The following is a 14,789-nucleotide window of genomic DNA, read 5'->3' as shown; positions in this document are numbered from 1 at the left end:
ATGTCTAATAAAATATTTTTTTTTGAATGGAGTATTTATTTGAAAAACTAATAGATCTATTAAGAATTTCGATTAAAATTTAAAAGATGGGATATTTTATCTTTTATTTATACGTCTTTTTTGTATTAAAAGAAAATAATATAAAAAACTAATTACACTGTTCTAAGTCATTATATGCCTAAACAGTTTGCATATAAACAAAAGTAAATATTAATTGGAAGAGAATCGAAAATATATTATCTCAAAAGTAAGTTATCAAAATGTGTAACTATTCAATCGGTACAATAATTGACTTCATAATAGATTGAGAAATTGAATAATCCCAAACCTGTTAAAGCAACTTCTTTATACCTCTCAGCATGGGCATTGGATTCCAATCTAAAATTTTTATTCATAAAGAGCTGTATTCGATAACCTTGGCGTCGGAACCGCAACCAGTGGATTCTTCAACTTCAAGACAATCCCGAACTTCTCTGTAAGATCCAACTTCATACCCTCCGGCACTTTCCAATCAAAAGAATGCAAGAGCGTGGCAATTGAATACAACACCATCCTCTCAGCCATTGCCATTCCAGCACAGATTCTTCTGCCAGACCCGAATGGAAAATAATTAAAGTCACTCCCACTAAAATCCCATTTGCTGTTCAAAAACCTGTCAGGGTTGAACTCCAACGGATTTTCCCAGACAGAAGGGTCTCTGTGAATTGCCCAGGCGTTGACAAACACCCTACAACCCTTAGGGATACAGTAGCCGCCAACTGAACAGTCTTCACTGGGGCTGTGCGGGACTAGGAGAGGGAGGGCTGGGTGCAAACGCAATGACTCTTTCATAATTGCAAGTAGATATGGTAATTTGTGAATGTGGGTTTCTTCTACAATCTTGTCTTTGCCAACTACTTCTTCCAATTCTTGCTGTGCTTTTCTCATGACTTCTGGTTTGTTGATGACTTCAGCCAGTGTAAACTCAATTGAGTTAGAGGACGTCTCTGATCCTCCCACCACCATATCCTGTCCAAAGTATTAAAAAGTCCATGTATTAGTACGCCTCATAGCCATTATTGGGCTTTGAAATTTTCATAGCCACTTTTCAATTATAGGTCTCACTCTCATTGTCACCCATTCATAATAAGACAAGTAAAAGGAGGGTGGCTAATAATGTGACTGGGAAATTAGTTTTTCTTTTTAATTCATGGTATGCTCTAACAACAGATCTTTTGCTTGGTAGAAAAATAAAACTGAATGCGGTGGTTTTTCTATCGTGGGATACAACATGCAAGGACAAGAAAACGTGCCGAAAGATTGTGCACTCTTTCCAAGCTCTGTTGTCCCCTTACGAGTTATGACTAAATTTAATTAATCTCTATTTTATGATATCCGAGATGCAATGAACCCCTCATCTCCACCGCCATATCCACAACCGGCGGCCAGGATTTTGAAGAAAAAACAATAATGCCTACTCCAAGCAGTGGAGAACGAAATAACACAAATTAAAAAGTCAAGAAGGTGTCTTTTTTTTTGGTTATTTGTCAATGAATAATCTGATAGCTTAGTGCAGATTAGTGTATTGCAATGACTTAATTTAGGTACCAACTCTGGCAATGATAGGCTTGTTTGTAGTTTTATACATATTAGGATGGTGTCTGTAGCTATGCTACGAAAAAGATCACAGAAAATATTGATTATGTTAGAGTTGATTTCAATTTGGTTCCTTTAAAAGAGTTTGTAAAAAAAGTAATATTATATTAATTAACTGCATGAATGTCTGATTTTTACTAATAGAGAAAAAAATAAACTGAAATTAATTAAAAATAATTATTTTCTCTGGTTTCAATTACCGAAAACTTGCACCTACATATATGATTATAAAACAGTAGAATATTAAGAAATGAGAGAGTGTATAACATATCTTATTGGCAGATTAAGATAAACAGTTATATAATATAAGGCAACCGTATAATATAAAGATGCTATCAATATAAAATAATTACTAATTTATAATAATATATCTTTTATATATAAAATGAATAGCTAAATATTGTCAAATTTAGTTGATTTATTTATTCAATGATGACTATGTGCTATGTATATTAAGAAATGAATAAACCCTATTGACTTTTTTATTTTGTTCAATAAATTGAATAAATATTTATTAAAATTTAAACATTCATGTATAAAATAGATATTTAAATATTATGGAGGTTCATGCAAAATAAGAGGATATAAACAAAAAATAATATTAAATTACAATTGATAAATATTAAATGAATTTATATTCTAAATATTAAAAATTAAAAATTATTGCTTTCAAGTATTTTTTTCATTGAAATAAATAAAAATAAAAAACCCTTTAAATGTAAAAAACAACGCAACTTTAACATAAGGTGTAAAAAAAAATTAATTCAATTCAGAATGACAACTAATTGACCTAATTAGTTATCCTATTTAAAACAGAATTTATTAAAAAAAACGATAATCCTATCAAATATTATTAGATGTATAATAAACTATTAAGAAATGAGAAAGTATATAACATATACTATTAACAATTTAAAATAAATAGTTGTAGAATATAAGACAATACTATAATGTAAATATCCTACCAATATAAAATAGTTAGTAATTTCTAGTATTATATGTTTTTTATATATAAAATGAATAGCTAAAAGTTATTAAATTCAATTGATTTATTTATTCAATGATAACTGTGTGTCATATATATTGAGAAATGAGGAGACCCTTTTGACTTTTTAATTTTGTTAAATGAATTGGATAGATGTTTATTAGAATTTAAACATTCATGTACAAAAAAGATGTCTATATACTATAGATTCAAGTTGATATAGAATAAGAATATATAGATAAAAAATAATATTAAATTGTAATTGATAAATATTAAATGAATCTATCTTATAAGCATTAAAAGTTAGAAATTATTATTTTCAAATATTTTTTACTAAAATAAATAAAAGTAAAAAAGAAAAAAAAAACCCTTCAAATGTCAAAAGCAATGTAGTTTTGACATAAGGTGTAAAAAAAATTAATTTAATCAAAATGACAAATATCAATTAATTGACCAAATCAATTATCCTACTTTTATATAATGAATTGGATGGATATCTATTGAAATTTAAACATTTCAGTATAAAAGAGATATCTATATACTATAGATTCAGATTCATGTAGAATAAAAGAATATAGACAAAATATAATATTAAATTATAATTGATAGCTATTAAATGAATCTATCTTTTAAGAATTAAAAGTTAAAAATTATTATTTTTAAGTATTTTTTATTAAAATAAATAAAAGTAAAAAAAACTCTTCAATAGTTAAAAACAACTTATTTTTGACATAAAGTGTAAAAAAATTAATTTAATAAAAAATGAAAAGTCAAAAAATAAAAAAAAAATTCTAATTGAATGACATTTGTCATTCAATTGAAGACTCAATAGAAAAAATTGAAAAAAATTGAAATATTCTACTTTTATATATATTATAGATATTAATCCTAAATTCATAAAACTTTGCTTTAAACTACTTATGAATAATTCTATATACCAGAAAGTTTACAGTCTACAACTAATATCTAAAAGTAAGATCTAGAACTTTTCACAAAAAGAAAAGAAAAGTACGATTTAGAATTGTTTAGAACTCACCAAGAGCAAGGCTTTGATATGGTTCATGGTCATCGGTGTCTTGGAATCTTCCTCATCCTTTAACTGTAATAAAAACTGTAAAAAGTCCTTAAAATTCCCTGCTGTGCTCCCAATTTCCCTCTCCGCATTCAGCCGTTGATCAATTATTTTATCAACGATCCCATTCAACCTCTCCACTGGCTTTCCTATACGTTTGATTAGACCTTGCAAATCAAGCGGAGCCAGGACTGGGAAAAAGTCCGAAATATTGGGCAGACCCAATATCTCAGTCACTTCTGAGATGACGTGCCTGAACTCCGCACCGAGGCTCGCCCTGGCGTCACCCTCCACCGTCCCACCCCATAACATACTGGTGACCACATTCAATATAGTTAAAAACATTTGCTCACCGACGTTTACAGGCGATCCGGCAGTGCTATGCATATAACCCACGGTTTCTCGTACTTCTCTACGGCGAAGAGAATAAACTTTGTCCAAAGTGGCGTTGCTAAGCATCTTGAGTACACATACCTTTCTCAACATCCTCCATTCAGGACCGTAGGGGTTCCACACTATATCACGCCCGCCCGTCAATAACATGCCAGCCACAGGCACATCACGGTTGGCAAACACGATGTCTTGGTCTTTAAGTACTTCCCGGGCGGCGGATGGGGAGGTCACCAGGATCCCAAGCTTGCTCCCGAGCTGGAGTTTCACGACAGGCCCGTAGGTACGAGCTAGTTCGGCGAAGTAGGAGTGAAGGTCAGGTTGAAGGAAGGGAAGGCTTCCCACCAAGGGAAGGCCTCGAGGGCCTGGTGGGGATGGTGGCTTCCCCTTATTCTTGGATTTGATGTACATCCATGTATACCAAAAAACGGCAAAAATACCAACAATGGTGAAGAAGAGGCGTGAGAAATCATCAATTCCGTTGGTATTCTTGCTTAACCATGACCATATTTTAGAGTAAGAGTAGTCAAAAGGGAGAGAAGTTGAAATGAGAGTCATGGTAAAGGGAGAACCAGGTACAGGGGCCAAAATTGTGGGATGGAGGAATACAGAGCCCTTTGGCTTTTATGTTTTTCTTCTAGTGACGACAAAAATGAGCCATTCGTCCTTGTTTGGAATATGGCAAAGGGATCTTATCAAAGTTTATTTAAAACTAGTTTATTCAAACCAGGATATAAAATAAATGGAATGAAATAATTAAAGGATTGTTTTCTTTTTAATTATAAATTAAGTGCTATAGAAAAATTAATCATGTTTTGGAGTTGGTATATATGTTTTACATGTTTGAAAAATGACAAAAAATTATATTAAACTTTAGGTTCTGAGTTGTTCATTCTTAATTTTAACCATTAAACTTTGTTTAATCAAATAAATTAAAAAATTCTGACAAAGACAAAATAAGTTACTGGATTTAAAATAACGGTTAAACTAAACACATATATAATATTTAAAAAAGGGTTAGAATCCTTTAATAACGGTAAAATAATTTTGATTTAAAATATTTTATGAAAAAATTTAATATTTTTTATTATTTTGATAAATTGTTAAAAATATTAATATTCATCAATCATGTAACATATTTAAAATATTTTTTTAAAATTAAACTATTATATTTTAAATAATATTTACTTATTTCTCATCATATTACTATATTGATTAATTTGTTAAGTCAATAAGTTATAAATTATAATTAAAGGATCATTTGGTAATCAGAAATTAACTTATTTGAAATTTTTTTCATGAATAACATTTTGTTGAAAATATAATATTTTTTTATTTTAATAAATTGTGAAAAATATTCTTTATTATATTGATCACTTATAAGAAATATTTCCTATCATAATCTATTTTTAAAAAAAAATTCACTATAACACATAAAAATATCAACATTCATTTATTTCTAAGTATTGAAACTCATTGAAACATTAAAAAATAAACCCAAAAAAATCCATAACCCGAAAATCCAAAAATCATTTTCAAAAAACTATAAAAAAATCACAACGATTAAAACCTGAAAATCCACCTTAAAACCAATGGGAAAATACACAAGAATGAAAAAAAAATCAGTTCAAAATGGTGTGACAAAGTAAAAGGAACATCAACGGTTAGATTAAACAATTAAAAAAAATGAAAAATAAATTTAAAGATTGAGAATCTGAAAGTCGATAGTTTGAAAAAAAGAGAGATTTGAAGCTAAAGAGAAGATTTGTAGAAAAGAGAAGCAGAAAAGTGATTTGAAGCTGAAGCAAAAGAGAAAATATGTGAAAAATCAAAGGAAGAGAGAAGAACCAAAAAAAAAAAAGAAAAAAGGGAATAATTAGGGGAGATATGTGAGTTTCATGGTGGCTGGTGATGGAGGGAAATGAGAGTGAATACTACGGTGAAGTCTTTTGGAAATTGTCTTGCAGAGTAAAAAGGGGCAGACAATTTTCTATGTAACCAAACATGGCCTAACGAGTCATGGATTTCATGTTGGTCAACTTAATTAATTACTTGTAAATTTTTGAAACAGTTTTGGTTAAATTAACGCACCTATATCACCTTAAATTTGATTTAAATATCATTCTTTTTAATTTTTTAATTGTATTAATGAAGCTCTTGATTTGCATTAACAACAAAAAACTTAGAAATAATATCATTTAATGTGTGGTATGATGTTCCATTTTATAAAAAATTATTTAAGTTGGTTAATTTTATGAAACATTATCATTGTCGATGTTTCACTATTTCTTCTTAATTATATAATTCAACTCAATATTTACGTGACAAGTGATATGATAATTTTTAAATTTAAGATTAAATTAATTAAAAAGTAATAAAAAGTAATTTTATATTGATTAAAAAGTAAGAAATATTAAAGCGATGATATATATATTTTATAATAATATAAATATAATAAAATCTTTTTACAAATTATAATTAATTTTAAGTTGAATATGTAATATTAAAATTTAATAGTTTGATTAAAAAATTCAACAAAACTTCCGGATTCAAAAGCCAAAGGAATGTTCCAAATTGCAGGATCTCATTGTATCGTCCATGCATTTACAAGGACCCTCGCTAGCACCTTCAGGTATCAAGCAGCCACCAACAGGACAGGATGCGTCTGCACCTTGAGGAACCAGAGGAGATTTTTTCCCCCACCACCATAAAAGGGGATCCCAAGCCATTTCAACCGCTTTCGAGCCAGCTCTAGGCTTTAAGCTCCTTCTGCACTTAGCTTCTATATATACCCAGCCCAAAGTGAATACCCAGATGAACATCTAACACACATTTTGACTGTTCTTTATTGATCAATTACGAGTTTTAATTTCGCATGTTTGGTTGAACAGCAGGTTTCCACGTGAATCAACAGGGTCGAGTCAAACAGTAAAACAAAATATTATTTCCTGCCCGGCCCGCTACATCACAGGTTTTTGTAGTTCCTAATAATTATGATAGAAGAATTTGAAACCGGCAAGTACAATAGTGCTGATGAGGCAACGTAGCCATGAATACTTGACCATGTATACAATCAGTAATCAAATATGTAGTAATTATTTTCATTTTTTTTACAGTGTTAAGGACTACCTCTGCATTCTAGGGGCAAGGTATCCAACCATGAATCATCCAATAAAGGGGCTGAAGGTTCCAATTCAGAGGACCATACTGAACTAACATCTATTTCGTCAAAGATAACGGGTTTACATTTTCCGTCCCTACTATGACAAATGGCCTGCAGACAAAGATTGCAATGCACAAATACCAAATCATTGAATTTCTCCAGCTCCACTTTATTGCGTTTCTTTGTATGTATGCTTTCAAAGGTGCTCCAGTTCCATCTGCACCAATGAGAACTACAAGGCTGGCTCAGTATCCTTATTGCCACTCTTTGTAGTGTGGGAATCTCATAGCCGTAGCTCGCCCACCAATCACCTACAAATATCAGATAGCAACTTTAAGTATAGTCGCTGTCATTTTCAGCATAACCCATAAATATAAACCCCAAGACACCCTCCCAAGATATGGAAGTGGGCATGGAACTGCCATTCAGACTCTCCCTAGAACGCAAAGAAATCCAAAATGAATGAGGGCCACCAAACCCAAAATGCATATCAATGATCTAAAGCAGACTCAAATGAAGTAGTCCAACATTGTAGTCAGAGCAATCTTGTTCTTGTTAATTTTAGTCTTCCCAATCTGGCCAAATAGATTATCCTCAACCAGAAAAAAAGACTACCAGAGCACACTGATTTAGCATGCAAAATAATAGAGAAATATACTGGTTAGTGGAGGACATCCCTATTCCAGACATGGAGAATGTAGAAACAAGTTTGGTTCCTCTTCTACCAATGTAACATAGAACCCAATATGCAAAATGCTTTTTAGTGAAAAATGCAGCTTTCTCATACCTGGAGCATTAAGGGTCCTCCCCATGATAGCAAAATCGGTCCCTAGAGCACCTTGTGCATTTATGTACATGGGATGTTCCTTCGTGATTTCTATTTTATCTTTATCTGTTGTAGCCAACTTAAGCATTGCTTCTTGAAACCCATTCCTCATCCTTAAATCAATCTTGAAGTTTGGGTTATAGAAAATTGAAGGATTCAGGAATGCTGCTGCAGCATGTAATGGTGAGTGAAGTTGCATATTCCATCTCCGATCAATTATATCCCAGATTGGCATGTATTTTTCTTCAAGACCCTTATAATATGCCTTGATTGCAACTTTTGCCCTCTCTATTCCTTCGTATATATAACCCATAGCAGGCATGTCACCATCAACAATCCGTAGAATCTTAACAAGTGGTTCAGACACACTAACAGCTTCGTGTGCAGACTTCCAAAACCTTTCTAAATACAATAACGACTTAATAGCCTGAGCATCAGAACGTCTACTATAAATGGATGATAACCACTCTGAATGAGAGAACATGTGCTTTAAATTATCCTCCTGAATTATAATGGACCTCAAGGTGAGATAATTGGCCACAAATCTTGTAATTCTTGGCCTCATTAATTCCCTTCCTCCAGTGAACTTCCTCATCATATTTACAATCCATGCATGACTGTATATGTACTGTACAATGCTCTTCGCCTCCTCCAATACAATGCCGACCCACTCTTGTTTACTAATGTCCTCCAACATCTTATTGATACAATAAGACGCACATGGAGACCAAAACAATGAACTGTACTTGGCCATGAGAAGCCTTCCTGCATAAACATAACTGGCTGCAGTATCTGTTATCACTTGAATTACATTTTCCAAACCAACCTCCAAGACAACCGATTCAAGCAATTCAAATAAGTAGCTAGCATCATCCTCATGACCTGAGACATCAACTGACTTCAAAAAGAGTGTCCCTTTTGGACAAGTGACTGAAAATATAACAAATGACTTTGTCCTACCATCAGACCAGCTATCACACAAGATTGTGCAACCCGTTTCTTTCCACTCATCTCTATATTTCTTATAGCAATCATGTATATCACCCTTCACTTTTTCTAAAAGGGTAGATCTCAAATTTTCGTAACTTGGGGCTTTGTAACCAACACCGCATTTTGCTATAGCATCCACCATTTCTTGATAATACATGGATTTAGCAGCACTAAAAGGAATAGAATTATGGAAGAAAAACACAGCAATTTTTTTGTCAGCATCTTCCTGCTTTTGCTTTTGACCATCATCAACTGCAGGCTGCTCACTCGGTGATGGACGTGGAAACAACAAAGACGGACAGGTGCTGCCATGCTGCCCACTAGATCCATGGTTAAGATGGAGACCACCACTAGCAGAAGAACTATTCTGTTGGTCATTTGCCACTGCCTTATCCACCTTTGGTTTCTTGGGAGTTTTTTGTTTCTTGGGACTATTTAATATACTTTGTATATGGTCTCGCACATCATCAGGGACTTCAGCACAGGGGACTATATCCTTGTTCTTTATTTGAGCTAGGTGAAACTTCATCCTGTAAACCCCTCCGCTGAACTCCCGGTGACAATAGTTACACCTTACCTTCTGTCTTGTTGCATCCACCAGGACACAATGCTCCCAACATGCATCTCTTCCACGAACCATTACCTTTAAAAGAAATCAATTACTAAGATTATGCCCTTTTACCTTCAAAAGCATCTAAAAGCTCAAAATGAGTCCACAGACTGTAATTTCTTAAGAACAGCAAAAGGTATAAAGGATAAAACACAGCAAGAGAAGAAACTTGGATAGATCCTCATTTGTAAATCAATGAATTCTCATTGACAGTGTAGACTGAAACAAAAAAACAAAGCACTTGATCAATTATACTACCAAACCTACATTTAAAATTGAATTTAGTGAGCAACCAACATGAATAAAGATTAAATAAAATCCCTCAGGTTGTATAAGCACTGATCATCTAGAAAACTGATTTGCTATATGGAAATGACCCCAAATCAAGAGATTAAATACCAACGCATTTTCAGTTATCAAGAAAGAGGTTGCAGGATTTATTATGATATCTGTGCTTCATTAACAAAATAGACCAAATGATTGGCAAAGTTATAAATTGTTAATAGAACCCTTTATTACATGACGAGCTTCTTTACTATTCCAACATTTTCCCTGTTAAACTTGTAAACAGAAGCATCATGACATAATTGAATTCCATAAAATCTTATATTTACAAACGAATGAGGGAATGAGGGTCAGCAATGTAACTGGTAATATATATCTTCCAGAACAGTAATACGTCTACAGCAGTGCATCAACTCAGCTAATAGCGTTATGAATTGCTGCAACAATGTACCATCTTAATCCTATTCCATTGTTTCTCCATAACCAGCAGGCACTAATGAAGTGAAATTTGATACAAGTTTGCATTTTTCCTTTTAACTTTGAAAATGGGTATCCGACTCCCTCTCTCTTTCTTAATTTTGTTTCCTTTCATGGTAATTCCCAACACACAACAACAGCTCTTAGCTCTTTAAGACAATAGTAATATTTACACCAAATTTACTACCTTTCTTTAAGTAACAGTCTGCTTCCTAGTAAATCATCACTCATTCATTCTAATAAACTGCCTTTCTAAACAAGAAAAATGACTGGCCAAACTTAAATACTTCATGTAATAAATAAGCTGAAATGAAACCTCAAAAACTCCCAAAAAAACATGGTGCAAGCGGGAGAGAGAGAGAAAGGAGGTACCTGGATTTTTAAGGGATCTAAGGAAAATTTGGAGCGAGAAAATAAAAAGGAGGAGTGCTCGGAATCTGGGGAAGTTTGGATCGGCGATTTGGAGGGATAAGGACGGAAGCGAGGAAATGAAAAACAACGGCGATAAATTAGTGGTCCTCGCCAGACGCGCTTGCAAAGGAGTAGGCGTGGAAAACTGGAAATCGTCTACGCTTCATCACGTGAACCCTGCGTGACTATCCTCTAGGCGATGACGCGTCCCTTAGCTTTTGGCTACTTGGATGGTGCCCATTGCATTTGCATTGCAGCACCACAAAGTTCTTTCAATCTTTCTAATTTTTCCATTCCTCATTTTAGTGTTTAGATTGAATCTCTTTTATCAAAAATAAAGAGTTTAATAGAGGAAAAGATTTTTTTTTAAGGGCTAAGATGATTGTTAACGAGAATTAGTAGTTTAATACTTATAATCATGATTTATTCGTGTGCCAAATACCAAAACGGTCAAAATGTTAATTATTAAACCATAAGATTTATAGATACATAATGAACAGTGCAATTAACGTTTGCAAAGGATGAGACACAATTGATATTACAAATGGTGGAAAATCATGTCACTTTGAATTTATGAATTAACAAAGAGTTTAGAGAGAAGCAGAAGATTTAACAAAATCAGAAGACAAAGGCCAAAGGGCACAAAATGTAACCCAATAAGGGTGATAAACAATTTAGTTTTTTCTTTTTTCTGCTGTTTATTTGCGTAAGCCAAAATTCAAGTTTCCGCTCAAACTGGCAAGTGGCTTGCACTCTTTGTATGACTTGAAAATTTATTCCTATGGAAGTCTACTTTTCAGCTGATTTTGCCAGCTGCCTAACTCTGCGAGCACAGTCTGCAAAATTTTGTGCCAGAGGAGCACATTTAGTAAGATCACTAGCATTCTGCTTGTAGCATGCCATCCAAGCATTATTCTCAACCAAACAAGGCATAGGCTTAGGGTCTGGAAGCTTGAACTCCTTTTCATGCAGATCCTTCGCTTTTTGTGTCACTTCCTGTACCATGTTCTCCTCCTGCTTCCGCAACTTTTCTACAACACTCTCACTCTCTTTAACAACAGATCGAATTGCATCTAACTCTGCACTTGCAGGGTAAGGAGGTTGGTTTACAGGCAGAAATAAGGGAGGCGGAACTGGCCATCCTGTGCCTGTAGTCCCTTGCTGTTTTTCAGAATCTTCAGATATTTGCTTCTGATCTATCTTAGCTTGTGGCCGTCGAGGCTCTCGTGGCACTCTGGTTTTAGTTTTCTTTGTCCTTTTCTTCAACTTCTCATCATCTTCAGTGAGTCGGTTGATAAGGTTGGTACTAATCTGGATTGAAAAATCACCCATGTTGCAACCAACCAACCAAAGACAAAAACACCTGATAATAGCAACAAAGAAAATGCTGTGGATTAGAAACATAGCACACCAATTCCGATAATGCTACACTTTCCATAAGCAAGTTCTTTCATCAGGACACTAGCTCACAACATTAGGCAACAAAACACACAACTAGTGAGTGCCTAAAATAGCACAAAAACAGACTTATACTCAGCTAGAGCCCAGAGCATATATAACTTCGAAGAACAACATATAAAGTCAAACAAATTTCATCTATCCCATAACAAACCGCAAAAAGTACCCAAAAATCCATTCTTCCTCATGATCAGAATAATATGAAACCTATGAGCGCTCAGGTCACTATAGCGTAATTGCAAACAAATACCGATAACAAAACACGGGGCTCTATTCTAGTGAAGAATTTGAAGACTTGAGAGACCATTGACAAGCACATTGTACAATTTGAGACCAGGAAATGCAGGATTCCTATGCCACTCAAATTCATTAATTACTCTAACAAATCAAACGCAATAACATATGACATTCAGACACAACGAAAACAAAGAGACCCAAACCTATTTATAAATTTATCATCCCAATTCACACAATTAATTAGAAGACAAGACCCAATTCCAAAACTAACTCATTGAACCAATTTACTCTATGATCCTCCCCAAAATTCCAAACGAAAAAATATGAAAAAATAAAAGAGGGCAAATACAATAAGGGTAAGATCCAAAATGGAAGAATCATGAAGAGAGGAATAAAACAAGGAGTTGTTGATTATTGCGAAACTAAGCCATTAATTCTTACCTGGAACTCGATCTGCGCAAAACCCAACAAAAGCAAGGGTGGTTCCGCAGTTTAGAATGGATTGAAAACGGTGCAATTTTGTTCCAAAAATTTTTGGTTATTGCCAGAGATGTGGAAGAAGAGAGAATGAACGGGAGGTTCTTCGTAAACCCTATAACAAAGGAGAGAGAAGGTTCTTTCTTCTGGGCTGGGCTTCTCTTCTTTTTCCTCTTTTCAGGTGGTCCATTTGCCTACAGTTGGTCAACATGGGCCTCGAGTTTAACCTCAACTAAAAGCCCAATCCAATCAAAACACCCTCAACTTTTAATCTCTATCCTGCCCAATTTGCCAAAGATGTCTTTCAAAGTTTGAGATCAGGGAAATTAATGACTAAACGTTAAATTTTGGGTCAAAATTTTTGAATTTTTGTCAATTTAGGATTGAACATTTTAATTGTAATAATTAAAGATCAAATGTTTTTAGTTTCTGACAATTAAGGGCTAAGATAAAAGATATCTAGCGCATATAGAACACGTGTATAGCGTGAATGCTAACTTACAAAGGTAAAATACAAAAATGTAGTTTTATCAGAATGTCCTTTTTGTCAAGTCAAAATGGTTTAAATTAGGACGTGATATGTAACAATTTTTCCTTTATGATATGTAACAACAAAATCTTTAACCTGACGTGTAACAACTACATTTTTCAATATGACATATGACAATTAAATCTTCAGTATAGTATGTAATAATTACATTTTTCAAAATAGCATATAATAACTATATTTTTTAATATGACATGTAACAACTAAATTTTTAACATGGCATGTAACAATTATGTTTTTCAATATGACGTGTAACAACTAAATCAATTATATTTTTTAATATGACGTGTAATAATTACATTTTCAAAGTAATTTTCTATCGCGTGTGATAAACGTTTCATCAACCTGTCAACTTAACTGTTAATTGTAAAAAATTGAAAACGTTTGACCCTTAATTGTTACAATTGAAATGTTTAGCCTTTAATTGAAAAAGTGTCCAAACGTTTAATCTCAATTTAAGTATTTAACCGAAAATTAATAGTCTCTGTCTTCTAATGAAATTTTAATTTAATTGCACTGACACCATCTAATCTTAAGAAAACCTTACTATTTCTTTTTATTTCTGTATGTAGTAGAATGTTACATAATTCACTCACTTTTTTGACATAAGAATATGAATAAAAAAATTCTATATAGTTGAACACAATAGCACATTTTGTTTATGAGATTACATGTATAAATACAAATTACATTAATTTAGTATAATATACTGTTACATGGAAGAAGAAATTAATAAATCAATATAAAATTGAATGAATTTGGGTTTGACGGATTTCAAAATCTCATCTTTGTTATTGAAATAAGATCTCGTTACTAGAATTTAAAATGTATTTTAATTATTTAAAAAAAAAATATTTAAAATTTCATCATCTAAGACCAAATTCAATGAATCGATGATGTAGAAGGGCATTCTTGATTCTTCTATGCAAAAAGCATCCAAATTGTCACCGTGGGAAACCCAGTTTTTTGTGAGTTAAAAAAAGCATCAAGAATCCATTAGAATCTGTGACCTCAGGGCTCACGCATTGCCATCCCTTATTTTCAACGAGGGCAAGTCCAATGAGAAAGTCATCATTGCATCCTCAACAATTTTCCTTAGCACGGTCTTGGATTGAAACATATGTCTTGATTCCTGGTTTGACAACATTCTAGCATTTGTTGCTTTATTTGAGATGCACCCATCTTCTGAGCATGCTCGGCACTGGGCAGAGCCTTCTTCCCACGGA

The 14,789-nt window shown here is 33.1% G+C and overlaps 3 protein-coding genes across 4 annotated transcripts; all 3 read right to left on the bottom strand.

Moving 5' to 3' along the window:
* Nucleotides 1-280: 280 nt before the first annotated feature.
* On the bottom strand, nucleotides 281-4,713 carry LOC18606342 (carnosic acid synthase-like). The gene is made up of 2 exons (XM_007039900.3): nucleotides 3,657-4,713; nucleotides 281-1,008 (listed from the first exon to the last, which is right to left on the bottom strand). Exons 1-2 carry the CDS (start codon nucleotides 4,638-4,640, stop codon nucleotides 388-390), a joined length of 1,605 nt encoding a protein of 534 aa, XP_007039962.3. The 5' UTR covers nucleotides 4,641-4,713; the 3' UTR covers nucleotides 281-387.
* Nucleotides 4,714-7,148: 2,435 nt separating this feature from the next.
* Nucleotides 7,149-11,148, bottom strand: LOC18606341 (uncharacterized). Of its 2 annotated transcripts, none has more exons than XM_018116722.2 (3): nucleotides 10,806-11,148; nucleotides 8,033-9,890; nucleotides 7,149-7,556 (listed from the first exon to the last, which is right to left on the bottom strand). In XM_018116722.2, the coding sequence occupies exons 2-3, from the start codon at nucleotides 9,699-9,701 to the stop codon at nucleotides 7,201-7,203; spliced, it is 2,025 nt and encodes a 674-aa protein (XP_017972211.1). In that variant the 5' UTR covers nucleotides 9,702-9,890; nucleotides 10,806-11,148; the 3' UTR covers nucleotides 7,149-7,200. The 2 variants fall into 2 exon arrangements, with proteins under 2 accessions (XP_017972211.1, XP_007039961.2); XM_007039899.3 differs by having other exon boundaries at nucleotides 8,033-9,704.
* A 241-nt stretch (nucleotides 11,149-11,389) lies between these two features.
* Nucleotides 11,390-13,099, bottom strand: LOC18606340 (copper ion binding protein). Its single transcript, XM_007039898.3, has 2 exons — nucleotides 12,981-13,099; nucleotides 11,390-12,207 (listed from the first exon to the last, which is right to left on the bottom strand). Exon 2 carries the CDS (start codon nucleotides 12,174-12,176, stop codon nucleotides 11,634-11,636), a length of 543 nt encoding a protein of 180 aa, XP_007039960.1. The 5' UTR covers nucleotides 12,177-12,207; nucleotides 12,981-13,099; the 3' UTR covers nucleotides 11,390-11,633.
* Nucleotides 13,100-14,789: the final 1,690 nt, after the last annotated feature.

Source organism: Theobroma cacao, chromosome 3 (genome assembly GCF_053813885.1).
Source record: "Theobroma cacao isolate CCN51 chromosome 3, ASM5381388v1, whole genome shotgun sequence".
Classification (NCBI taxonomy): domain Eukaryota; kingdom Viridiplantae; phylum Streptophyta; class Magnoliopsida; order Malvales; family Malvaceae; genus Theobroma; species Theobroma cacao.
Note: the sequence above shows the minus strand (reverse complement) of the source record. Positions and strands in the feature narration are given on the sequence as shown.